Here is a 27050-nt window from a genome sequence, read left to right on the forward strand (position 1 = left end):
GGTTCCAAGAGCGCCCGGGTGGTACCAGGCGAGCCGCGAGGCAGCTTCTCCGCTGGGCGCGGGCGCGGGCGCGGGCGAGTCTTCTGGCCGAGGTGAGGGGGCTCCGAGGCTGGGCGGCGGCGAGAGGGCACGTTCCGGTCCACGGGGCTTCGGCCGACCGCGGGCTGGCGGGTGGGTTAACGGTCTGACCGACCTGCTGCGCGCGGGACACACCCACCCGCCACTGTGCCTGGGAGCGGGCGGGCCGGCCCGAGGGTCCCTTGCGGGGCGGCGCGCCCACGGGCCTGGGCGGGGGTCTCGGGGCCTCGGGCCGGAGGGGAAGGGAACAGCCCGGGTGCTGACGATGGAATGGGGGGTGGGGGCGGGGACACGCTTAACTTTTTCAGAGCGGACCCTGGACTTGGAAGTACTTTTAACAAAAGCGTTCACGTACCCATTCAAAGTCGTTTCAGCACGTGAAACGCATGAAGGGGTGGACGCATCTTTAATAATAACAAAAAGACTTTTTGGACTTACAGGGCTGGTTTACGCCCTATGAATAACCGTGACACATTACCCACGGGTCAGTTTTTAACAAAACGTGGTCATGCTTGGGAAAGAGGTTTGATCACTTTGGACGGGACTAAGTCAGCTTGGCGAGCGCCAGCTTTCTTCCAACCGAACGAAACATTTTCCTCCATTTCCTTTAACTTTTGTTCATTGAAGCAATTAAGGGCAATAAAGGAAACAAGATACAGGCACACCTCATTTCAGAGCGCTGCACAGCTGTGTTTTACAAATGGAAGGCAAGGTCCTCCACCGGCCGAAGGTTGACGGGCTTTGCTGGCGGTGCTCGCCCACCGCGGCTGCTGGAGGCGGCCCGCACCTGCCAGGTTTGCCCGGGAGGCTGGCAGCTGGGGGGCTGCTGCTCCTCTCATGGCTGATTGGAAGGGGGGCTGACCCAGGGACTGAGCAGTGCACACAGCTGAGGCGGGGAGCCCCAAGTTCCACCGGGAATGGGACTATCCCAGAGGAGGACGTGGCCAAGTGGACTAAGAAAAGTTAGAGGGCTAAGGGCCAATGTTTGATTTTTTAAAATTAAAGGTAAAAGGAAGATGTTGTTAGTTTCAGAGCTTCCTTCCTTTCCTTCCTTCCTTCCTTCCTTCCTTCCTTCCTTCCTTCCTTCCTTCCTTCCTTCCTTCCTTCCCTCCCTCCTTCTCCAAGGATATGTTCATTAATTTGAGAGAGAGGGAGGAAGGGGGAGAGAAACATCAGTTGCCTCCCATATGCACCCAACAGGATGGAAACGGCAACCTAGCTGTGTGCCCTGAGCAGAATCAAACCCTAACCCTTTTTGGTGTGTGGGAGGGTGCTCCAACCAAGGGAGCCACCTGGCTGGGCCAGAGTTTAACTTAGAAGTGTGTCCTGGAACCACCCCCTGTAAGGTATTGGAGAGGAAGGAGACTGTTACCCTTTGTTTCTCATCTGGGAATAGTCTCTGTAGGCTCGGAAGAATTACAAAAGAACCGCACAGATTTCCCACATGCTCTGGGTATGTAGGTCCAGTCCCCTTGAGAGTACGGCCTTGGGCTTTAGGGTCATCAGTTACCCATCGTAAATTTAGCTCATTTAACTGAGGCCCAGGCCTAAGCTGTTCCACTTGTAAAATGAGGTGATTTTTGATCTTGTAGGAGTCTAGGAATCTTGCTGTGGAATCTTCATTTTAGTTGAGAGTGGACCATTTTAAATTCAACCCAAGTCCAGGGATATCCCTAGAGCCAAAATGGGAGATGAGTTGTGAGATAAACTGACCCCTGCCCTGGAGTGGACAATATAATTGGGGCAAGATTTTCTAGGTACTACCAACTCCCAGGACTTGTTCTGTCATTCTTTTCTCTCTTAAAAAATGGTTCTTTGGCCCTAACCGGTTTGGCTCAGTGGATAGAGCGTCAGCCTGTGGACTGAAAGGTCCCAGGTTCGATTCCGGTCAAGGGCATGTACCTTGGTTTCGGGCACATCCCCAGTAGGAGGTGTGCAGGAGGCAGCTGATCGATGTTTCTCTTTCATCGATGTTTCTAACTCTCTGCCCCTCTCCTTTCCTCTCTGTAAAAAATAAATAAAATGTATTTTTTAAAAAATGGTTCTTTGGGGAGGTTCAAAATGAGGCATGCCTATTTGGGGTGGCAGTTTTTGAAGCAAATGGTCCTTGAAAGATTTCTTAATATGCCTGAAAAATATTCCTTAATTTTGTAGACATGGATTTAGATGCTGTTACAAAACACTCAGCATTACATGCCAAGCCCAGTGGACTCATTCTTCAATATGGGACTGCGGGATTTCGAACAAAAGCAGAACATCTTGATCATGTCATGTTTCGCATGGGATTATTAGCTGTTCTGCGGTCAAAACAGACAAAATCTACAATAGGAGTCATGGTAACAGCATCACACAATCCTGAGGTAATGCATTTAGTTCTCTGATCAAGCAAACCTTTATTTACAAGACCAAACCTTAATGTGTTGAGCAGTTTGACCTAGTGTTCAAATTCTAATTCTAGGAATGGGCCATCACGTCGTTTTGTGCCTTTGGATGTGAAATAGCTTTTTCTTAATGAGTGGTCATATGGCTCATGATTCATTAGAGGGTGTGGAGAGAATGAAATGAGACTGTTATTTTTGGGGGGAGTGTCCACATTAGAGAAATAACAGAATGTCCTTCCAAATTAGTTGCCACAGTATCAGTAATAAAAAAATCCTACCTCTGTTAATTTAACAGAAATTAGAGAGATTAGAAGTAAGGTGGGGAAAGGGCAAAAGTTTGCAAAGACAGTACATTTTGAAATTTTTCAGACAGGTTTTTTTAATAGCTAGGGAATAGTTTCTTTTTCTGAAGAAATAGCCAAACAGGAGGCTCCAGGGATCCAAAAGTGAGCTCTGGACAAAATGTTGATGAGGCTCATGGTGTTGGTGTTTATGACAAGTTTTTATCAAAGGAGTGGAAGCCTGGTGTATGGATTCGTGCACATTGAAAGGAAATTAATTAGGAGGTGGCACCTGGGGTGGTGCTGGGGCTCAAAGGGTGTCTGTGAAGTGAGCAGGGTCCCTCCGGCAGGTGGGGTCCCTGGGCCTGGCCTGCGGGGTTAGGCTAAAACCAGCAGTCCGACACCCCCTGAGGGGTCCCAAAGTTCGAGATGGCACTCTGCAAAGTTGCTGTGGCTCTGCAGATCCTGTGTTGAGCATCTGCCCCCCTGGTGGTCAATGTGCATCATAGCTACCCGCGAGTCACTTAGCCTTTTATAAATATAGATTCCTTTTGATACAACTAAACTTATTCTGTGGCTCACTAATACGGGTGGGGTAAAAACAGTTGTGAGTATGCGAAACACAATTTATTCTTGTATTATTATTTATTAATTATTGTATTATTTCCCATATGAACAACTGTAGACCTACTTTTGCCCCACCATGTACATGATTTGAATAATATGCTTCTGTTTGGTTACTATGGCCTGAGATTTTTGCCTTTGTAGCTAAATCAAAAGTAAGTTAAAGCTATGTAGGATTGTAACCTCTTCCCCCAAAACACGAGGACTTTGCTTGTCCAACTTCTAAATGTGCATTATTATAAATGCATGTCTAAATTTCTGTAATTTATTAATGATCTGTAGGCAGAACCTCATATTTATTGCATTTCTTAAAACAATTCTGAGCTGCTTCCTTCAGTTGACATTCACTCTAAACCAGCAATCGCCAACCTTTCGGACCTTACGGACCACTAGTGGTCTGCGGACCACCGGTTGGCGACCGCTGCTCTAAACTGTACTTTTTTTCCACCAGAAATTTGAGCAGGACAGAATTAGGAGTCAGTTTTCAGCTTCTGCGCCACCCACTGGTTGACACACTGGCCAGGATGTGCTTAGAATCGAAAGTAATAGTGAGGAGGAGTTCTAGGCCCTCACTCTGCTCCAGCTGTGCCTTAGTTAACGGGTGGTTAAAGCACAGATGGCAGCCATTTAAAGCTAGTGTAGTCTATTGGGTGAAAGAGTCAGATGGACTTAATGTTTTACTATCAGCACTGACAGTTCTTGGCTGTATGAACATAAGCAAATAACTTGATCTGAATCTTCGTTTTGTCAGATTAGAATAATAATGGGATCATTAGGTTGGTGTGTGGGGTCATGAAGATCTACTGAGCTAATGAGTACAAAACACCTAGTCTAGGGCCTGGCATTCAGTAAGGGTCACTGGTGAAGCTCTCAGCCATCACTGTCTTTTGTTGGGAAAAAGCATCTGGAGTTTACTTCCTCAGCTCACCCTTTTGAAGATGCACAGATGCTCATGTGCTATACAAATAGTTGAAGGTTAATAACTAAGACTTTTTACATTCTTAAATAAACATTATTCATTACCCACTTTATTGAATATATGCTATGGCTCTTCCCTTATGTTTGAAATACTAGCAGGTGAAAGAATACATGGTTGTTTATAAATAAAAAGTTTTTACCATAAAAAAAAAGATGCACAGATGGCTTATCAATTGTTTTTCTTTTAAGGAAGACAATGGTGTCAAATTGGTTGATCCTTTGGGTGAAATGCTGGCACCTTCCTGGGAGGAACACGCTACCTGTTTGGCAAATGCTGAGGAGCAAGATGTGCAGAGAGTGCTGCTGGACATCAGCGAGAAAGCTGCCGTGGATCTGCAGCAAGACGCCTTCGTCGTGATTGGTAGAGATACCAGGTGACCATTGAGTTAGTGGTGCAAGCAGCTTTGAGAACTCAGTATAAGTGATTGTAACAGTTTTGGTACCATGATAAATGGAAAGAAAGACAGAACTGCCCCGGGAGGCTTCTCCCCTACCTGGCCTTTGTAGGAGACACAGGAACTAAGTCAGCACTGCAGCTTGGGTTTTGGAGTCAGAACACCAACTCCAACACTTACTATCCACTTTAACCTTTTGGAGCTTCCCTTTGCTCATCTATAAAATGTTGATGATAAGGCCTAACACAGGGTTTTTGTGAGGATTACATGAAATAATTTACGCAAAATAATACATTTCCTGGCACGAGAGAATTAACAAATGTCTCCCCCCTGTACTTCTAGGTTTACTTTTTCCCCTGTAGAGTAAGAACACATGATTTTAACTCATTATATTTAGAGATATATTTTATAATCCCATGTTGTTGGCCCATATATTTATATTATTTTCCCATGCTGGAGTTCACTGTAAAATATTAAGTTTATTTCTACAAATTTGTCATATTTGGCAGCTTTTACCTTCCTTTACAAAAAGGTTTTTTTGTAAAATGTTAGATTAAAAGTGTGCTTTGAAACAAGCATTCACATTTATATAAGATTTGGTTTAAGCCAGAGATGCTTTCTAAAGGAAATTTTTACTCCATTTCTTATTGCTTTGCAGTAGTGATTTACCCTTAAATGTGTTATCAGAGGGACTTCCATCTATCACTGATTCCATGATCACTGGTATGTATAGGTAGCAGAAATAGCCAGGTGACTTATATTCTGAAGCAAATGATCTCACAATAAAGCCATCCACATGTATCTGCCTCTTGCCTATTAACTAGTTAAAATAATACAGAACATCTTTTTCTACAAGGCAGTTATATAATGATATACAAGGCAGTTATATATTGCTTTATTTTCAGATAGGTAGATAATTTGTTTTTATGTTTTAAAATGAAAAGTGAGTTCTGTTTCCTTGATACTTTAATACCCAATGCTGCAGTATTAGTTACTGCTCTTAGGCAGTATGTGTAGTTATTGTCAAACTTGACAAGGTATTTGGGTATAGTGTAATTAGTGCATCCTTTATATCTATTTCCTAAATTCATTTAAAAGCCAGTATCTTTCCAAGAAATAACATTGTAAAAGACTACTCATACTCTACCCAAATTATTTTTTTCAGAGTTTTCATACTTGACAGGTTTCAGTTCAAATATAATGACCTTACTATTCTGATATTTGTAGCACATAATTTCAGCATTAGCTTTCAGAACTAGCCACCTACCTGTTGGTTTCTGGATGGGAGGTACTATTTTCTTCTTTTGTCTCCTAGGCCCAGCAGTGAGAAACTTTCACAGTCTGTAATAGATGGCATCACTGTTTCAGGAGGTCAATTCCATGGTATGTAGTTATCTTAAGTTGTAAATTAATTCAATATTTAAAAAACATTTTTTAAAATGATAAAAGTAATACATATTTATTTTAGAAAGGTTTGAAAGTACAGATAAAGTTTTTTAAAAATGAACTTCAGGATATAAAATACTAGTCTTTAAAATTAAAAAAAAATTTTCTGGGCATGCATATTTTATTTTATGTATACATTCATTACATGTAGGAAGCATCTTAAACAGCTGTCTTTAGTAAGGCTGACCTTCTTGATATAAAACTCCTTGAAGTTACTTGAAGTCTGTCCTATGGAGTTTTTGTCAATATCAGGTATTCATTCCCTAATGGCTGATCACGTGTGGAATCAGCTGTTGTCTGTCATGTAGGTATGGAAAGTATCTTTGGTCTACTTGTAATCATGATTTTAAGTTTTGACAAGTGGTTTGGGGTTTTTCCCCCCTATTTTTAACAAATGAGGAAGTATTAAATGCAACAAAATGGAGGCTAGAATCCTCTTCTTATATAGGTTGGGCCCCTTGTGAATACAATGAACCCGTTGTGCTTGGAGGTGAATTTTCCTAGTGTTAGATTGTTCTCTTTTAAAAATTTCTTCTCTTCACCTTTTCAGCCTCCTTTCCAGATCCTGTGTCTTCCCTTCCTTCACAGATAACCTGGCTTCTTCCAATAGTTCACCTAGCTCACTTCTCTCTTTGCTCCTCTAGTCGTTACTTCGCCTACTGCAGGCCAGTCTCCATCCTTGCCCCTCCAGTGAAAGGCCTCCTGACACTTACCTGAATTCTAATTGTCAAATCCAGTGGGTGTTATAAAAGTGGGGATTTTTAACCTGGGTCCGGGACCTGCGGCGGGTGGTGGTGGTTGGTTAAGCTGCCCACACCCTGTTAATACAGTATGCAGAGTGTTGCCTACACTCACACTTAGTTTCTGGGGAGAGGACTCATAGCTTTTGTGAGATACTCAAAGGGATCTGCAACCTAAAAATAACTTTTAGAATTTATGTTTTGAAATTTTTATTTCAGTCTATGTCTTGGCAGCTGTCCATAATTTGGCCTCCCTCTTTCTTTAAGCTTCTGCTTCCTTGGCCACTGTTCCTTGTTGGTCTCTGTGTGCTCCTCTACCCTCTCTCTTAATGTGGCCATACTTCGCTTCTCTCTCTCACTCTGCCTGAGTGGTCATCTTTACCGCCATAGCTCCAGCTACGTATATTCTTTCATTTACTCATTTATTTATTCTTCAAACATTTCTGAATGCGTTTTTACAACCCGTCAGTAGTCTATATTTCACTATTTCAACCCATAGTAAGAAACCCATTTGGTATCATGACGTGTGTATGTGTGCTTGTATGTATAGCTGAGATAAAAGTTTCCATACATACTACTTACCCATACTACACGATGTGCATTCATCTATTGCTTTAGAAAATGCAGACATGCAGTGGCTCAGCCTGCAGTGTGCAGTGCGTTGGTCTGAATGACGCCCCATAAGGTGGCTGCCCCTGCTTTACATTCACTCTGCCCAAAACTGTGTTCTTCCTAGAATGGTTATTTTCAACATTTTGATTCTATCTCTAGAAGCATCACTTTTTTACTGTTTTGTTTTAGAAAAAATTGAGGTTTTTTTTTTTTAACCTTTCCTTCATTTCTCTCCAGCTTCAGTGTATTTCAGGAAACAAAAGATTAACGGAGCTACAGCACAAGGAACTTTGGGGGAAGCTACTGGAAGATAAGATTAGGGAGGTGAGCAGGGGCCAAGTCATTCCAAGCCTTAGAGGTCATGGTAAAGATTTGGGTTTTAGTCCAGATGCAGTGGGTCTCCACCAAAGGATTTTAAGGCAGTCACTCTGGCTATTGTGTAGCGAGAGATAGGAAAGTTGTAAGAAAGGAAAAGAGACCAGTGAGGAAACTGTGCAGAAGTTTGTGCAAGAGTAATGATAGCAAGAGAAATGGAGGAACTTGAAATTAACATTTAACCCAAAGGATTTTGTGATGTGATGAGGATAGAACTGTGAAGAATGGTTTCTATGTTTTTGGGTTGATCAGTGGAATAGAGGGGTTATGCTTTTTATTAACTGTAAATAGTCATTTAGTGAATGTTTATTTGGTAATTTTGATATTGGTCATAAAATTTGTTTCATCCTTTAGTATGCCTTTTGGAATAGTTTTTCTCTTCCTTACACAGTTCTCCTCCTTAGACTTAAGCTTTTACTTATTTTGGGGGTTTCTCCATCTCCTCTCATCTAATCCTTATACCACAGCCAAGAACTTAAATGACTTTTCGCCTTCAGTGCAAACTCTAGTGCATGACTTTGAAGACTGTTGACAGATTTCATGAATGACTATTTATTGGATACTGGCCTATCCCTGCTATCTATTTCTCCTGTTCCTTGCTCATGTTGCCTTTTTTTGTGTGTGTTTAGATTTTTTACTATAAGCTATTTGTTTTTCTTGAAAAACAAATTATTTGTGGGACATTTTTGAGGTTTATGGTGAACGCAGAGTTTAATGTTTGCTTCTGCTGGGAGTACTACCTGGCTGGTTGATGACATGGTTCTTTGATGACAAGGTTCTTTTAGACCCGTGTGGTTATGGGAATTTGGGTTGGAAATCCATGGGAGGCATGTGATTGTGGTTATGTTCTTTAGCTGTGGGTTTTCCCTCTCCTGTGCTGAGTTCTAAGACAGGTTTTCTGGGAGGGGACTTTTGACTTATTTTTTTTTACTCCTCACCCGAGGAGAAGTTTATTGATTTGAGACAGAGAGAGAAACATTGATTGGCTGCCTCCAGTAGCCACCCTGACCAGAGTTCTAACCCACAACCTAGGTACGTGCTCCAAATGGGAATCAAGCCTGCCACCTTTCTGGTGTACAGGATGACACTCCAACCAAGTGAGCCACCCAGCCGGGTCTTGACTCACGTTTGTTTTTGTTTTTTTATTTATTGTTGAAAGTATTACATATGTGCCCCCCCCCCATTGTCCTCTCCCAGCCCCCCTGCATTGTCTGTGTCCATTGGTTATGCCTCTATGCATACACGTTCCTTGGTTGATCTCTTCCCCTCCACGACTCACTTTTGATTCACTTTGACTCACGTTTGCACTGAAGAATAGTCCTCCGGGGCCTCAGCTTTATGAGGGCCTGGCCTTCTACTGGGTCCCCCCTTTTAGAACAACATGGACTTTTTTGCACTGAAAACCATAGCTCAATTTCAAGTTTTGAGGAATGTCCAGAGAATAAAACTAGTTTCCTTAGCTCTAATTGTGGAGTTCTTCTGTTTAAATAGATTTTGGCCTACTTCCTCTACAACTTGTTGGTACTGCAGTTACTTCTAAAAAGAAAATTTTAATCTAGCATTTCTGGTTGTTTGTAGGAGTGTTCATCTGAATTATGTAGTTTGCAATGTTACTGGAAATATAACTCAATTACAACTTTTCTGTACTGCTCTGTGTTTTTTTATTTGTCTATACTGAGTGATTTTGTTATCAGTAGTTCATATTTCTTTTAGAATTGAGTTTGTGTTCAAAGTGTATTTTTTATAACCACCAAACAATTAACTGAATTTGACACTACCTACCTGGAGGTAGTGCTTAATCCTACCTCAGTCCCATAAGACTGCCATCCCCGCACCTCCTTCACATCCCGGTCGTCTGGGCTTCTGACCAATCTGGAGCCTCCTTGGGTTGGGTTAATTTGCTAAAGCAGCTCACAGAACCCAGAGAAGCATTTTACTGATTAGGTTATTAGTTCATTATAAAGGATTTAACTCAGGGACAGCTAGGTTGAAGAGATGTGTAGGGAAAGGTGTGTGGGGAGGGATTCAGAGCTTCCATGCTCTCTGAGCATCCCAATCTCCACATGTTCACCAACTGGAACGTTGGCCTTTTGGTCTTTTGAGTTTTTATGGCGGCTTCATTACATGGGTATGAATGATTAAATCATTGGCCATTGGTGACTGAACCCAATCTCTAGCTTCTCCAGCCTTCCTCTCTGAAGTTGGGGGTGGGGGAAAGGGCTGAGGGTAGCAACCCTCTAGTCATGTGAAATCAGCCTCCATGCTTAGGTTACCTAGGGGCTTTCCAAATGTCACTTTTTTTTTTTTTTTTTTAAATCCTCACACAAGGATATTCTTTCAGTAGCTTTTTTAGAGAGCATGGAAGGGAGGGAGTGGGGAGAAAGAGAGAGGGAAAGAAGCATCGATGTGAGAGAGACATATCAATTGGTTGCCTCCCGCACAAGCCCCAACCAGGCCTGGAATTGAACCTGCAACCAAGGTGCATGCCCTTTACCTGGAATCGAACCTATGATTCTTCTGTGCATGGGCCAGAGCTCTAACCACTTGACACACAGGCCAGGGCCCAAATATCACTTTTTTAAGGTAATAAAAGACATCATATTGCTCTCTTTGTTTAAGAAATCCCAAGGGTTTAGAAGCTCTGTCAGGAATGGGGACAAAGACCAAATACATATTTCTTACTATAAATTACAATGTGACATGCACTTGTAATGATTTTAGTGGATATTTTTGCTTTTTAAAATTTAGCATTTTGTGTTTTCTGAACTGTATTTTGTCACCTTCAGTTCCTTCAGTATGAATCCATTTAAACTTTTTTCTTTGTTAAGAACTGTGACACATTGCTTTCTTTCCTTCTGTGACAGATTACGGCTTGCTGACAACGCCGCAGCTGCACTACATGGTGTACTGCCGGAACACCCAGGGCCAGTATGGAAAGGCCACCACAGAAGGCTACTACCAGAAGCTCTCCAAGGCCTTTGTGGAGCTTACCAAACAGGTCAAAACTTGAATGTTAATTACATAGTTTGTCACTTCTCCTTTTTCCAAAAATTCGGCATATCATTTTCTTTCCAGGACTACACAAATTCTGGTCCTTGTATCCTAACTGTGTGTTGGCATTTACTTGGCAAGGCATGTAACACATTCTTAGATCACTGGGGGAACAAACATGGTGGTTTTCTTGTGGTTATAAGTATTCATTCAGATGAGTTTACTCTTTTTTTTTTTTTAATATATTTTTATTGATTTTTTACAGAGAGGAAGGGGAAGGGATAGAGAGTTAGAAACATCGATGAGAGAGAAACATTGATCAGCTGCCTCCTGCACACTCCCCCACTGGGGATGTGCCTGCAACCAAGGTACATGCCCTTGACCGGAATCGAACCTGGGACCCTTCAGTCTGCAGGCCAACGCTCTATCCACTGAGCCAAACCGGCCAGGACGAGTTTACTCTTAAGTAGGTGCTATTGATATCACACTTGAGGCATCTTACTGTTGAGATTTTCTTGTTAAGAGAATTGGCATGTTAAACCTGGATGAGATTTGAGGAGCTTAATTCATTTGATCAATAAATATTGAGTGTATGTTATTGTCAGGCACAGCAAACCAAAACAAAGCCCTTGCTCTCATAAAATTTATATTCTGGGATGAGGATGGGTAGGAGAGGAGACTGTCAATTAGAAAAAAACAAACAAAAATGCCTCGTGGTGTTATATACTATGAGAGATGTTTTACTGCTCATTCCCACCTTTGAAAGACTGTCATGTGACATAGACTATTATTTTTAAGGAACCCTGCTTTATTGAGGCTAAATCTAAGAAAGCTTGACAAAAAAAAAATTATGAGATGGTTTAAATTAAATTACAGTACCCAGAGAGAGAGAGAAAGAAACAGCGGTTCACCTGTTAACAGCTGTGGACCAGCTAACAAGAGACTGCTCACATTAGCAGGTGTCTTTTGGAACTTCAGATTAATTTCCAGGTGCTATGCCTGCAATTGTTCTAAAGAGACAATAGCCAGGCATTTTTGAACCCCAGGAGCCTCTGCCTCTTATTTAACATGAACTTCCCACTTGCCCATAACCTATCCAAGGGAGCAAACACTCTGACTTGGACTCTGTGCCTATCCAGAACTGGCCCGCTTCACTTCTCCCATCCCTTTGTCTATAGCTAATGTAAATCCCTGTAAACCACTCACATCGTTCTTCCCGTATGTGATATATAAAGACACTTGCACAACTCTGGGACGACAGTGTCATGTCTGTTTTTTCTATCTGGCTATGCTGCTGGGGTTTTAGACTCTAACCCCAAGAGCAGTCTTTTTTTTTCTAGCAATGACTTTTAAAAAAGACTTTCAGCTGTAAATTTTTTGTTTAACAAACTCCATTTCCATAAGTCATTCAATCATTGAAACTGTTCCTGTGTCAAAGTGTTCAAAAAGGGTATTTTAAAATTTTACTTTGATGTTTTATGATTTTCATCTGAATATGTGTGCCCTTTTGTTTCTTGATTTAAAATAGGTGAACTGAAATAATGGAAGATGTTTACATATGGGTATGCATGCCTTATGATTCACTCTTATCTTTAGAACTTGAGATTTTCCTCCCTGTGTCTTTCCTTTAAGGCTTTCTGCAGTGGTGACGAATGCCTGTTACTTAAGGTTGACTGTGCAAATGGCATAGGGGCCCTGAAGCTGAGAGAAATGAAAAACTACTTCTCCCAGGGGCTGTCAATTCAGTTGTTTAACGTTGGGACTACAGGGAAACTCAATCATTTATGTGGGGCTGACTTTGTGAAAAGTCATCAGAAACCTCCACAAGGTATGTAAAAAATTTGTTTTTGGAGTTTTGAAACCAATCTCATTTACAAACAGAAGTGGCCAAATGAGAGCCATGCATTTGGTTTTTGTGTCACTTGTAGACATCTGGACACCTTCCTACTCATCAGTGCCATTCCAAACATGGACTCTGCCTGTGGGTCACAGGACTCCTCACAGCGTGTGGAGTGGGAAAGCAAACTCAGAAATTGGTAATCTGGAGAGCTTGTTCACACACTGATTCCTGGGCTCTCCCGCCGAATTTCTGAGTCTGTAGGTCTGGATCGGGTTTGTAGAGCACAGGAATTGGCATTTCTATCAAGAGTCCAGGGCTTTTTGATGATGCTGGTCTGGGGACCACACTTTGAGAATCACTGATCTAAAGAATAGCAATAGGTAAGTAGCATTATTTTTCATCTTATTGAATTAGACACACTGTGGAAAGAGAATGCTCCTGCTGAATTATGTGTTTCCAGAATCAGTGTTTTCCACAGTGGGCATGTTAGGAGGGAGACTGTTCTTCAGGTTGTAGTTGTAGTAAGAGGTTTCTATATTTAGCTGCATTATAGATTCAGAATTGTTAGCCTGGTTTGCAAATGTATTTTGTTTGATCTGTGTGTCTGTGTTTAATTGCATTAGTTGCCACCATTTATTTTTATTAATTTTTGTTTATTGATTTTAGACATCGATTTGTTGTTCCCCTAATTTTGCATTCATTGGTTGATTCTTGTGTCTTGACTGGGGATTGAACCCTCAACCTTGATGTATCGGGATGACGCTTTAACCAACTGAGCTACCTGGCTAGGGCCATTTTTAAAATGCTTTGATTTCACTTAAATATTGGAATCTGGCTTCTCTTTACCTCATGTCACGTGGACTGGCTGCAGTAGAGTGGCTCCATACTAAGACAGGACTGCATTCTTCAGAATTCTACAGACCTTATCTAGTGACTTCTCACATTAACGTTACTTTATGCCTTACTGTAGTAAGCATTTAAATTTCCAGTTTAACCAATTTAAGCTCCCTTTCATTGGTTGCTAGTTTTGACTACTACTTTACCTGCAGCTCAGTTCTCAGGCCCTGATCTATCCATTCACTAAATCATGAGCTTTTTATCTTGCTGTAGGCACTGGGGCTATAGTATGAACAAACCATAGGCCCTGACTTTCATGGAGCTTGTGTTGAACCCTGTAGTCAATCTTAAATTCATATTTACTGCCTACTTGCTTCATGTTGCATTGGCAATATGTTGACATCCTTATATCTAATAAATTTGTAACAGTTGCTGAGGTTTCAATAATTTTATGCAAATTACAGAAACCATTTATCTCTCATGGGCTATAATTCTGTTTTGTTTTTTTAAATATATTTTTATTGATTTAAGAGGGAGAGGGAGAGATAGAAACATCAGCTTCTTGTTATTGATGGTGTGAACAATAAAAATCATCCCTATCTGAATTAAAGCACATACCTCATCTATTGCTGATTTTTTTTTATATGTAAAGGACATAGTAGGACTAGATAAATTGCATTCAGGAATACCTGTAGCTTTTAAACAACTATATGGGAACCTATGTTGCCAAACCAACTGGCTTATAAAGTGGAATATTATTTTAGCATAATGTCAAGTTCAGCATAGAGTTTGAATGCTTCTTTTTCAGTTAGCTGTGAAAGAATTTACCCTGTAAAAACTACCAATAAGCCTGCATACTGTTCGAAGATTAAGGCACTGGTTTTTATTTGGAAGGATAATTTTAACTATTTCTTGAATAATCATAGTGGACATGTTTACGTGTAACACATAAGACCAGCTGTGATCATACTTTAGTGAAAAAATTTCCATTTACAACTAGAATAAGAAAAAAACCTAAAACTTTTAATATTGAGTTGTATTCCCGTTTTTTAGACTGAAATGCATTTTTAATTATTCTGTGTACTAGGAATAGAAATGAAACCCAATGAAAGATGCTGTTCCTTTGATGGAGATGCAGACAGAATTATTTATTACTACTATGATGCAGATGGCCACTTTCATCTCATTGATGGAGACAAGATAGCAACACTCATTAGTAGTTTCCTTAAAGAGCTCCTGTTGGAGGTATGGCAGGGAGTGATTGACTACCCTTTAAAACTAGACTTATTGGTGAAATAGTTCTTTAGCCTCTATAGCAGTCAGTTGAATGTCTCAAAGGCACAATTTATGGGAAGTTCCTTACATGTGTGGCTGGAAAATACAAAAAGATATGGTTATTCTAGACATTTCAACTTTGGAGAACTGGTTTTGGAATTCGAAGTTACTCTTTGCTTCCTTATATTGACAAAGTGTTATGATTTGAAGCTTTTTGAAGTTTTGAATTCTTCATAGCTGACACTTTAATAATGGGAGTTCCACCATAAATCCCCAAAGCTTCAAGCTTAAATAGGAAATTTCATCCTCAGAGATTTGTTTTGATCTTTTGGAAATCTCTGGCTAGCCTTATAGGATGAATGGGAAGCAATTATTATGATCTACTTCAAGATATACTTCAAGAATTCAATAAATACTTTTATTTAAAAAATTAAAGAGATACAGATCAAGAAACCACATGTTTCTTTATAAAAGATTCCTTGTAGAATTGTTTTAAATAATGCCCAGAAGTATTTTAGCTTTTTTTCTGGCCTATATGTAAATTTTGATTGAGTCATTTATTTATTGCATAAAATAAGGCACAGCTGAATTTGTTGATCACTTTGTCATCCTTTAGAATGTATGTTTGCTTTGGAGTGTTTTTGCTTTAGATGCATGGTCATTTCATTGTTTTTGCCTAGATTGGAGAAAGTCTGAATATTGGCGTTGTACAAACTGCATATGCAAATGGAAGCTCAACACGGTATCTTGAAGACGTTATGAAGGTACTGAACCATTTCCATTTTCTGGTGGTTTCTTAATTATATTTTACTAGAGGCCTGTTGCACAAAGAGATTCGTGCAATAGGCCTTCCTTCCCCTGGCTGCTGGCACCGGTTTTCCTCTGGCACACGGGACCCAGGCCTTTGGTCTGGCAGCAGGGAGGCTTGGCTTCTCCCCTCCAGTTGTAGCAGTCTTCACTCTGGCCGAAGCCTTCAGTCTTCGCTCTATGCCTGCATATGCAAATTAACCACCATCTTTGTTGGGTTAATTTGCATAGTCGCTCTGATTGGCTGGTAGGCGTAGCAGAGTGACAGCAATTTGCATGTTTCTCTTTTATTAGTGTAGACTGTAAGATATTTCTGTGTGGAAAATAAATACCCTCATAAAAGTGAATAGGTTGTAGTGCATGAAGCTGAGTCTTTGTTCATGTAAGGCTAACTAGAAATTAAAAAATTAAATTGTTCCTGATGCAAAAGAGGGACTTTCTGTCTTTGCAGCCTTTTAGCAGATTGACTATGATGTGTATCACTAGTCTGGCTTAATGCTTATTCAGTAATAAAACTGTCTTCTTACTCTTCTGTGGAGAAGTTTTTTGGGTTGATAGATTCTGTTTCTGATTATTTCCCCAATGTCCACCAGATGACCACCATCTGTATGACACTGCTCTAAGTGTTAGAGGTTCATGGCCAAAATTGGGTCTGTTTGCCTTGACTCTTTTTCTCACTAGCTACTGCAGTCTTTTTTAACTTTTGTGTATCCCTTTGTAAGTTCCTGCATTTTGCTATTTTTGTCTTGCCACTCGTTTTAAAGTAGGAATGGTGAAGCCAGGTTCCTATAGGATCTGGACAGCTGAAGTGAATGAGTACAGTGGGCAGGTGAGGACTAGGAAGAGTGTGCCCAAGCCAGCTGTGAGGAGCTGAAACAGAAATTTTCATGTAAATTTCTGATTTTTTAAGTCTTGGCAACTGATATAAATTTTAAGAAAAATAGTGAGCAGGCACAATAAAACTCATCTGGAGGCTGGAGTTTGTGATCTGATTGATTTCAGGGTGGGGCAAAAGTGGTTTACAGTAGAGTTACTCAAGGGACTTCCATCAGGGGCCCAATTGCCTACTTTTCACAGGATTTTCAGTATTCAGGTGGTTGTTTTACTATTTTAATTCCTATGTTCTGTCTTAAAAATCTCTTATAGGTAAGATACCATTTAAGAAACTGAATACATCAGAAACTGTTTTCAACCATTTTCTAATAAATTAACCCTTTTTGGTCCAACCTTGAGGCTGACTCGACAGACCAGGTGCTAGGAGCAGGTCCAATGTCGAGCAATAAGAACATTAAAAAGTTCAACATTCAATCCCGTCAATTAATTTGGACCAGACTGTTTGAATTCCAAAAATAACATTGGACCGCAAAGGGTTAAATACTTTTAGCTCTAATGATTCTTGAGGCTTCCTAAATCCAATCAAATGTCCATCTTATTTGGTCTTTTTGTAGTTTTGCACTATCAAGACTTTGACCACTGTTGCCAGTGCAACCTCCATAATTTCCTACTGGGATTAATCCTAGAAAACTCCTAATGGCCCCTTCTTAAGCTGGGAAATCCAGCCTGCTTATAAAGGTTTATTGGAATACAGCCATGCTAATTTGTTTTTGTATTGTCTGTGGCTGCTTTCACAGATAATGAGAGTTGAGCAATTGTAACAGACAATGTGGTTGCAAAGCCTAGAATTGGCCTTTTATAATAAAAGCTTGTAAACCTCTACTCTAAGCCACTCTTCATCCTGTAGCTAAATTGAGCTTTCTTCCTCACTAGATTAAGCCCCAGGTGTTGCTCCCTATTGTATCCCTGACTAGTAGGTACACAATGAATTTGCTGATTGAATAATTGCTGTTATTTTTTTTAATGTGTTATAGGTCCCAGTCTATTGTACTAAAACTGGTGTAAAACATTTGCATCATAAGGCTCAGGAGTTTGATATTGGAATTTATTTTGAAGCAAATGGGCATGGCACAGTAAGTTCTCTTAAACAATTACAACTTTAGCTGGCACTTTTTTTTAATGATGGGGATTCTATATCTGGTTAGTAATAGGTAATATTCTACTTTGTTGAAATTATTGGGATGGTAGTAGAATTTGATTTGGTTGATCTTCCTTTGAGAGTGAAGAAATAATGCTAATTTGTTCTTACAGTATAGTTACTTATAAGAATGCACATCTTAATTTTTTAATAAGCTGGTTGTCTATACATCATTTAAAAATACTCTGTTCAACTGGCCATAGGTGGTAACAAGTATAGTAGGTGTGGTAAATTGAAAAGTGTTGGATAGCTTGAGAATTAAGTTATAAACAACTGGAAATGTAATTAGCAGTAAGCATACACTTTTTTTTTATGGTGCTCTTAGCAGACAGAATGTTTTTAAAAGTTTTTTGAAATATAACTCACCTGCCATAAAATTCACAATTTTGGTGTGTAAAAATGGTTTTTAGAATATTCATAAAGTACATAATTTTTCTTTAAATGTTTTAATACTTTACCTCATTTCATAGATAGATTTGAGGTGCCCAACACACTTATCTAAGTCAAATACTTTTCCTCATGAATTTCAAAATTGGCTTCTAGAGGCAATGAATGAAAGTAGAAGTAAAATAAGTTCTTAGAAAATACAACTAAAAGATAGCTTCAGTGATCTAATGCAGAGGTTGGTGAATGAATATAAAGGGTAGATAGTAAATATTTTAGGCTTTGGGACTATAATGTCTGTTACAACTGGTCAGGCCTGCTGGTGTGCGGTAAATGAATGTGTATGGCTGTATTCTAGTCAAACAAGTGACCAGCTGCACCTTAGTTTACCAACAAATAAGAATTTTAGCAAGTGGCTGAGCATGGTATGCAGTTCCTCCTCAGTGGCGGGCATCTGAAGGCACTAAAATCATGGGAAAGGCATTTCAAAATGACAGAAATCTTGAGGAACGTGATGTATGTTATAATAGTTTGGCACTATTTGCCACAATATGATATAGGTGAGTGGAGTGCGCTTTCTACTTCTGCCTGGCTTACAGTCTTAATTTTAGGACAAAAAGATACTAGTTGCAATGAATTATGTACTTCAGGTAAAATGATACAGATCCACCTAAGAAACCTGGTTGCACAGAGCTGATTAAACTGGCTGAGGGACAAACATAATGTATGTGATCACCTTTGCCAAGGTGGTATTTTATTTGTCATCAGCTCTTTAAATGTTAATAACCAGTTTTATAATCCACAAAGGACCTTTTTTCTCCTTAGTAATATCTTTTGGGTTTTGCTTTGATCTTAATTTCATACATTGTAAGGCTGCCATTATTTTTCCCCTTAGTTTCTCCAGATTCATTGAGAATTTCAAAAGTGGTTTAGCATGATAGTACTTATGACTGGGCCTGGGGTAGTTTTGTGATTGTGTACCTCTCATTGCAGGTGTTGTTTAGTAAAACTGCTGAAATGAAGATAAAACAGCTAGCAGAAGAATTAGAAGATAAGAAAAGGAAAGCTGCTAAGATGCTTGAAAACATTATTGATTTGTTTAACCAGGTTAGAACTGATGGGCTGGTGGGGTCTTGGTTACTTTCACATTATTCATAAAGAAGGTGGACAGAATAGTGGGCTTATATAAAAAATTAAAGTGGTGAAGTCCTGCAAACTTTCTCACAACCATGGCCCATACAGTGGAGATTTACACTGAAATGACAATGACAGAACATTGAAGTGCTTCCCTTGCCCTACATTTTTTGATGAAAAATTTCATTAGATTCAGCCTCTGAGTATATATATGACTAAATATGTTTTTTTAAACCTATTTTCTCAAAACTCAGGAAGAACAATCAGTTGTCTCGTGGGTCAGACTGGGTAGAATTGGAGTGTAACTAATGGCAGTGGAAGTAACATTTGAGCATCTTGCACATTTTGGGCACTTTACATACCGTATTGTGTAAACCTTGCTGTAACATAGAGAGAAGGGTTATTATAATTGTCATTTTATATATGAAGAAACAAAGGCTTAGAGCTAATAAGTGGCAGAACATGGCTTCAACTTCAGATATGTCTTACACCAAAGCTCCTATTTCTCTAAGACTTTGCATGATGCCTTCCATCACGGCATATCTCAAAAGGGATCTAGTTACAAAGAAAAATTTGAATTATAGAATGTTAATGCTGGAATCTTAAGAGTTATGTAATTTCATTTTATAGCTAAGGAGGAAGATTAAAGGCAAGTTTTTCAAGAGCTAGTTTTTCCCCCTCATTAATATTTAATTTATCCACACCAGTTAATGTTGCTGCATAGGGGGAGGAGCAGGAAGCACAGGAAACTTAGTTTTCTAAGACACATTCACATCTAATCGTTCCTTGTAGTTGAATGGTTCCTTCCATTGTCTCCCATCTTGCAGGCAGCCGGTGATGCTATTTCTGACATGCTGGTGATCGAGGCAATCTTGGCTCTGAAAGGGCTGACTATACAACAGTGGGATGCTCTCTATACGGATCTTCCAAACCGACAGCTCAAAGTGAAGGTGTGAGCAAGATTTTAAAATTCTTTTTTAAAAATTAAAACCTATTATTTCAAATCTCACTATATAAAAATGTTTCCCAAGTGTTTCGTATTTCATTCTAAACATAAATATTACATGGAAAATGATGTCTTATATCATCTAACTGTATTTTTTCGTATCTTTAAAGATTACAGAATAATTCTTAACCATTCTATTCTTTGAGAAGTATTTGGTTTCCAAATCTATTATAACTATATATCACTGAAAAATTATGGAAAACTTAAAACATACATATAGAGAGAACAAAATAATGAACCCCTGTATACCCAGCTTCAGTAGATTTTGAGTTGTTCCCTCTACATTCTCCACATTCCCATATTATTTTGAAGCACGTCCTGGATAGCCTATCATTTCGAGTAAAAATAGTTCCTCAGGCTAGATGCTGAGTAGAATCTGTGGGCTCAAAGGGAGAGAATTTTTAAAAGGCATTTAAGATAAACGGCTAATTGATTTCCATGTAGATTTATACCAGTTTACACATTCACCTCCAGAGTTCACAGAAATTGCTGCTGATTGTTCAGATTAGTCTGGAGCACTGTGACTAGGAGATTCTCATGATCCTCTTACATAATAGATGATTTTTTAAAACTAACTTGATCAGTGACTTAAGTCATACGGTATTTACTGGCCGTTATTTTAGTGGTAGTTAGCTGTAAGACAGTATGTGGAAATGTTATTTCTTTTTGCTAAAGGTAGTTCTTTGTAGACTGAAGAAACTAAGAAAAGTTGATATCAACAACCCTGCTTTTGGCAGAAATAATTATAAAATTTTAATGTAATTTCATTGTATGCTTAATTTGATACTTTACTTTCTGTGCTGTACTTTGTGTACAAGAAGCTGAAATGTAGCGCTGTTATTGTTAAATTGAAATGGGGATGAAATTATAACAAGCATGAAATGCTTGTGCATAGGTTGCAGACAGGCAAGTTATTAGTACCACGGATGCTGAAAGGAAAGCAGTCACACCCCCAGGGCTACAGGAGGCAATCGACGACCTGGTGAAGAAGTACAAGCTTTCCCGAGCTTTCGTCCGGCCCTCTGGTACAGAAGATATAGTCCGAGTATACGCAGAAGCAGACTCACAAGTAAGCTGATACAGTTCTATTGAAAAAATGTGCAGTGGGAATCCAATAACAACATAGGTAGTAGGGGGTGGTAGTAGGAGGTGAAAACTATTTTAATAGTGTTGCAATCTCACTGTGATAATTAAGGATTTAATGTCTGATATTTGTTTATGGAGCCTTTTAGGTTCATATTAAGATTACAAAATTATTTTCATCAGTGGTTGTTATATAGTTGAACAAAATTACACCCACTTAGATTCTTTCCCAAAATATTTTTCTTTTGATTTATTCTATATTTCCTAAAAGCCATATTTGTAATTGTGGCATGAATAACTAATAGGTACTTAGCTTGACACATGTTGAATTATTTTCTGGTTGTTTTTTTTCCTACAAAAACATAATCCTGTTGTTTCATGAAAACAATCAGGGTTGAGGTCCATTTCTGAAATTGACTCTCAATTTGTTTTTTGAAGTATTTCCTTTAAATGACAGCCTTGTTCTGTGCTTTTGCTGTTTTTGTGATAGGGTCAGATCTTTGTGATTGTATATTAAAATTTGCCCTCTCACACATCGTTTTCTGTCACCATAAATCCTTGATAAAAAATTTGCACAGTGGAGGCAAAATAGTCTATTGAATAGGGGCTCAGAAGGAGACATTTTCCATTAATGTATACATTAGCTGGCACCTTTTCTGCAGAAGCCTTAGGCCAGGGGTCCTCAAACTTTTTAAACGGGGGGCTAGTTCACTGTCCCTCAGATCGTTGGAGGGCCGGACTATAGTTTAAAAAAAAACTGTGAACAAATTCCTATGCACACTGCACATATCTTATTTTGAAGTAAAAAAACAAAATGGGAATAAATACAATATTTGTATTTGCATGTGGCCCGCGGGCCGTAGTTTGAGGACCCCTCCCTTAGGCCATCCCAGAATCCTATATAATAAAAGCCTAATATGCTAAGTGTCCAGTCATCCGTTCAACCATTCAAAGCATAATATGCTAAGGCTGTTTGAGCAGTCACTATGATGTTCACTCACCACCAGGGGGTAGACGTTCCGACTGGTAGGTTAGCTTGCTGCTGGGGTCCAGCTGATTGATCAGGACTGAGCAAGATGGGCTGGACATGCCCTGGAGCCCTCCCGCAATCCGGGACCCCTCAGGGGATGTCGGAGAGCCGGTCTCGGCCAAGGGACCCTACTGGTGCAGGAATTCATGCACCAGCCTTCTAATGTAAAGAATAAATACCCCTGGCGGGGTGAGGAGAGGCTATCTGGGGAACTTAAGAGTTACTTACTCTTAGGATAATTATGGCTGTGTTTTGCCTTTAAGGACTATGTTTTATTAAATATATTCCGTTTTGGAATAACTATAATCTGATTTGATTAAGAACTTACCTTATTTGAGAGACTTTGACTTATTTCCCATGTATTTAAGGTGGTTAGAATTTGCTACTGAAAGATGAAAAAAAAGTTTTCATTTGAATTTGTTAGTGAAACAATCAGGAAGCTCCCTCCCCTTCCCTCAGGGTTAGCTGCAAGTAGCCTTTCCCATCTAATCACCTTTAATGTACTTTTCAGGAAAGTGCAGACAGCCTGGCACATGAAGTGAGCTTGGCGGTATTTCAGCTGGCTGGAGGGGTTGGAGAAAGTCCCCAACCAGGTTTATGAAGACAATTTTTACATTCTTGAGAGACTGGATTTTTGAAAGGTTTTTATAGAACGGTAAAGCCATTATTGTGACGGTTCAAACACATCTATAACCATAATGTTTACTGCACCTTAATGGATTGTTTCTAGGTCTGATTGTTTTTCTTAAACACTACCAGAATAATTCCTTACACTCGTTAAATTCGTTGTTTTTTCTTTTAAATGAAACTTACCTCTAGTTTCAGTCTCACTAATGTAAGATATTGGGGCTTACATATATGATTCAATTAACTTTATAATGTATGCTGGGAAGAAATCATGAGGGCTGCTGGAAAATTAAATCTTATTAGCAACATGTTGGGATGTCTTTTCTGTAGCCATTACCTAACCAGGATGTTGTTTGCAGTCAATTGTTCTCCAGCAAAATCTTCAGAGTGATTTTTAAGTGACTTACCTCTTCAGTTACCATCGTCAGGAGCTCAGAGGTGGGATATGGAGGCTGTACATCTCTGTACTGAGGTGGACAAGCTGCGTGTAAAGAGATTATGTCCCAGGCTTCAGGCTTCGGTTATTCCTTATTCCTCTTAGTGAAGGTATGTGGGAGAAAGCTAATTGTAATGCATCACCAAACCTCTGGCACTAAAATATGGTTAATAACAGAAAGAAAAATTCCCCAACCAATCTAAATTAAACCAATCTTGACGCCAATAGAAAAAAATGTGCAGTGTGTATTTTGCAGGTTTAAGAGAACTCAGGACAGTAAAACAATGAACTATATATGCATATATAGATCTCTCTTAGGCACCATAATCAATATGAGCCAACAATATTTATACGTGATCCAGGCCACATTCAGACGTTTGCTCTTATTTACAAATACTTAAATTAAATACAACCTGAAATGTGTTTTGTTACATACAAAAAAAAAAAAAAACTATAGAACTCAGAGTAATGTTTGTTTTAAATGATAACATTTACATTTAAACTAAATGGAACCACTTGTGGTGCTCAAGTTTTTATCACTCCTTCCAGAAAATCTTTTTCTACCATCTCTTCTATTTTTTGCCTGGCTTTGCTGGAAAATGGTTTGTGGTTTTCCAGTTTCATGTCCGTATTAGGGAAAGTGTTTGAGTAGAGGACAGGGCTCCCTGAGTGTCCCACACATCGGCTAGTGACTTTGCTGTTGAAGACTTGACTGAGCACATTGAAGAATGGCAGGAGCTGCTCAATACTGCGCACGGTACAGATGGTGAGCAGCAAGTGCCCCGGCTCCCAACCTAATGTTCTCCCTGAGTTGTCTTCCTCTGGATTTTTCTGCAGAAAACAAAAAGGGAATTGTTATTAACAGATGTTATAGTACATGAGAATACTTAAAAAGGAATAAACATCAATAAACAGTTAAACAAATACAACTGATGATATTACATCTTCATTGTAGACTTAAGATTCTTGCTTCTAACTGAGGCCTTTGGATACCAGTTATTAAGTGAATATAGAGGAGTCAAACACTGGTTACATTTTTCAACTAGAATGCATAAAGAAGCTTAATAGAATTGGTTTTGGATAGGGAGAGTCAAATATTAAAAGTTCATTTTGTGCTTTGCATATACTCAAAAAGCTCCCAGATTTCTGGACTCCCACTAATGTAACCAAGGACTTGGCTACAGAAGGCCAGGAAGGAACAAAGATTCTTATACATTTTACCATTAGTAACTCAATTCCCTATTAGCCAAGTGGCTTAAACTTGCCGCAAGATGGTAGCAGGACCCAAAGTGAGTAATTGTCATCAGCACAGAGAAAGGAAAGGAACCCTCGGGAGACTGTTTCTGTGTTGTGCTAAACAATGTGGGGAGGAGAGCTGGAACTGGAGTAAAAATATCCAGGTTAGTGCCCTAGCTCTGTCATTTACTTACTGTGTGTCCTTGGGCAAGATACAGAACGGTTCCTCTGTAAAATGGGGGACTCTATCTTGCAGCAGGAAAGTCAAATGAGAATGTATATATGTAAAAATTCTGTCAACTAAATAAACACAAGATCATCTGTGTACTAAGAAGCTAATGTGAAAAGCCACTAAATATACAAACACAGCTGTTAAATATCAATATGTCTGGAAAAAGTTATAAGAACTAAAGATGCTTGAACTTAGGCAGACTCAAAGATATGAAAACAAACACTAAACTGGAGAAAAAAAGGAAAAATCAAGTGGAACTCAGGAAACAGAATTACAATCTGTCATATTAGTTACAAGATCAGATGTTGCCAAGAAACTTGATTCTACCTAATATTTTAATCGCTAGTTTCCTAGTGGAGAAAGGAGATGCAAAATCCAGTTCATTTTCTTGTGTGTGCTCACAGATTTGTTTGCTAATTTTGTTTGCCAATTTAAAAATAAAATCCTGAGAAAGGAAAAAAGATTTAAGTTAAAACAGGAGACTATGTGAAGAAAAAAAGATCATCCAATTCTTGATGGCCAGAAAATCCCAGCTATCTCTTAGTTAATATAATACGTTAGTAGTGATTTAACCTCCAGTCTCAATTATAGGCTATAAAAAAATATCTTCCTGCCCAGATGGCGTGGGTCAGTGGTTGAGCATATGCCTGGGTTGTGGGCTCGATCCATCTCCCTTTCTCTTAACTATAACACTTGCTTTAATGACAGTCCCAGGACTGATTTTCACAGTATTGACTACCATTAGTTGGCTGACCATACCACCTTTAGTTCCCTAAATCAAACGACAATTCCATAGTAATTAGAGCGTATTAAACATTATCCTAAAGTAAAATGAATATATTTGATCCCTCTACATAAATATTTTCCAATGTAAGAGAACTAAGGTTAACCTTTTGTTTATGTTCCTGTCCAGATGTACCTTTAAGAGAGGGACTTAACTAAGCGCTTGACCAAGAAGAAGGACTTGTCTTGGTGTATTGCTCTTAATCAGAATCACCTTCCTCAATAATAAGTAAAATTAAAAAGTCAAACACGTTTCCATACAAACGGTTTCTCCTTTCACTTCGCCAATCTATACTTGAAGAAAGACTTCCTTTTTAACTCTGTTGTAATGGTTGAAATTCAGACCTGGGTTTATGTCTCAATATTTGGTACAGATGTGGCAACTTTTGCTGCCATATTACAAGCATCAAAAAGCCACCCTCACCTGATGCTTGGTCATCTCCAATCCCTCCAAAATCACTGTCTTAAAGTCCTCCTCCTTGTCCTGTGGAAGGAAAGAGGAGAACTCATAGCCTTTGTTCCATGAAAAGTATGCTTGGCCATGAAGGCCTTGTTTAAAGTGTTTTGGGTATGCTTTCCAATCAAAACTGGTTTCTTACTCTGTGGGATAAGATTGTCATATTTATCCCTTAGATAAGGGAGGAATCTTATAAAAATGCTCAATAATGACATGCAATGATGACAGAGTAAATGTGCCTAGGGGTCATATATAGTCACCTTGCTTCTGGATTTGCTATCATGAATATTTTTTCAAACCTGTGATATCAAAGTGGAAGTACTTAAATCCTACCCTAAACTCTGGACCCAACTTTCATCTTTGACTCTGTCCTTTTACTTGGTCCCTAAAGAAATAACTTGATTTTAAATCCTTCAAGTACAACCTCCTTTTTAATCACCTGTCTCCATTCCATTTTCTATAGTTTGTAGAATGTGGTTTTGGAGCTACTGCCTGAGTAGGGGACCCCAGAAGACTGGAAAATTTCTGAGCACTCAAAGCACATTCTGAAGACTAGAACTCAAAATCCCCAAATTGTACAATTTACTTTTTAAATTTTTGAAGGCAAAATAAAAGATTTGTAACAAAGGCTCACTGATGGCATGCTAAATTCATACAACTGACCCTTGAACAACTATAGGTTTAAACTATATGTGTACACTTATATACAGATTTTTTCAATAAATGCTGTAAATTTATTTTCCTTATGATTTTTCTTAACATTTTCTTTTCGCTAGTTTATTTTATTGTAAGAATACAGTATATAATTCATGTAACATACACAATATGTGTTAATCGACTGTTTACATTATTGGTAAGGTCAACAGTAGGCTATTAGTAGTTCAGGTTTGGGGAGTCAAAAGGTATACATGGATTTTCAACTGGGCAGGGGGAGTGTTGGTGCCCCTAAC

General features: G+C 39.2%; 2 protein-coding genes across 9 annotated transcripts in view; one reads left to right on the forward strand and one right to left on the reverse strand.

Annotated features, from left to right (window-relative positions):
- PGM3 (phosphoglucomutase 3) lies at nt 1–26846 on the forward strand. Of its 7 annotated transcripts, XR_002829695.1 has the most exons (14): nt 716–872; nt 2233–2438; nt 4532–4716; nt 6053–6120; nt 10775–10908; nt 12534–12729; nt 14666–14823; nt 15534–15617; nt 17529–17627; nt 19070–19183; nt 20038–20160; nt 21112–21285; nt 22841–22984; nt 26564–26846. XR_002829695.1 is itself a non-coding variant. In XM_006090351.3 (13 exons), exons 2-13 carry the CDS (start codon nt 2235–2237, stop codon nt 22928–22930), a joined length of 1629 nt encoding a protein of 542 aa, XP_006090413.1. In that variant the 5' UTR covers nt 1–92; nt 2233–2234; the 3' UTR covers nt 22931–23264. The 7 variants fall into 7 exon arrangements, 6 of the variants coding, with proteins under 6 accessions (XP_006090413.1, XP_023610952.1, XP_023610950.1 ...); XM_006090351.3 differs by lacking the exons at nt 716–872; nt 26564–26846 and adding an exon at nt 1–92 and having other exon boundaries at nt 22841–23264; XM_023755182.1 differs by lacking the exon at nt 22841–22984 and having other exon boundaries at nt 715–872.
- Nucleotides 23621–27050, reverse strand: part of DOPEY1 (dopey family member 1) — a 52934-nt gene continuing 49504 nt past the window's right edge. Inside the window, exons 26-27 of one of the 2 annotated variants that reach the window (XM_023755179.1) lie at nt 26068–26127; nt 23918–24223 (exon numbers count right to left, since the gene is read on the reverse strand). In XM_023755179.1, coding sequence (XP_023610947.1) covers nt 23918–24223; nt 26068–26127 — 366 coding nt within the window. Of the gene's footprint in view, nt 24224–26067; nt 26128–27050 lie in introns of both variants that reach the window. The other variant, XM_023755180.1, reaches the window with a different exon arrangement.

This window comes from Myotis lucifugus, unplaced genomic scaffold (genome assembly GCF_000147115.1).
Source record: "Myotis lucifugus unplaced genomic scaffold, Myoluc2.0 scaffold_71, whole genome shotgun sequence".
NCBI classification, from domain to species: domain Eukaryota; kingdom Metazoa; phylum Chordata; class Mammalia; order Chiroptera; family Vespertilionidae; genus Myotis; species Myotis lucifugus.

Bases quoted from the DNA above. Each gene is read 5' to 3' on its own strand.
- PGM3 (XM_023755181.1), top strand. From the start codon at position 779: ATGGAAGGCAAGGTCCTCCACCGGCCGAAGGTTGACGGGCTTTGCTGG. The intron at 19,184-20,037 runs GTTAGAACTGAT...CCCATCTTGCAG, and splicing joins TTATTGATTTGTTTAACCAG to GCAGCCGGTGATGCTATTTC. The intron at 20,161-21,111 runs GTGTGAGCAAGA...GCTTGTGCATAG, and splicing joins ACCGACAGCTCAAAGTGAAG to GTTGCAGACAGGCAAGTTAT.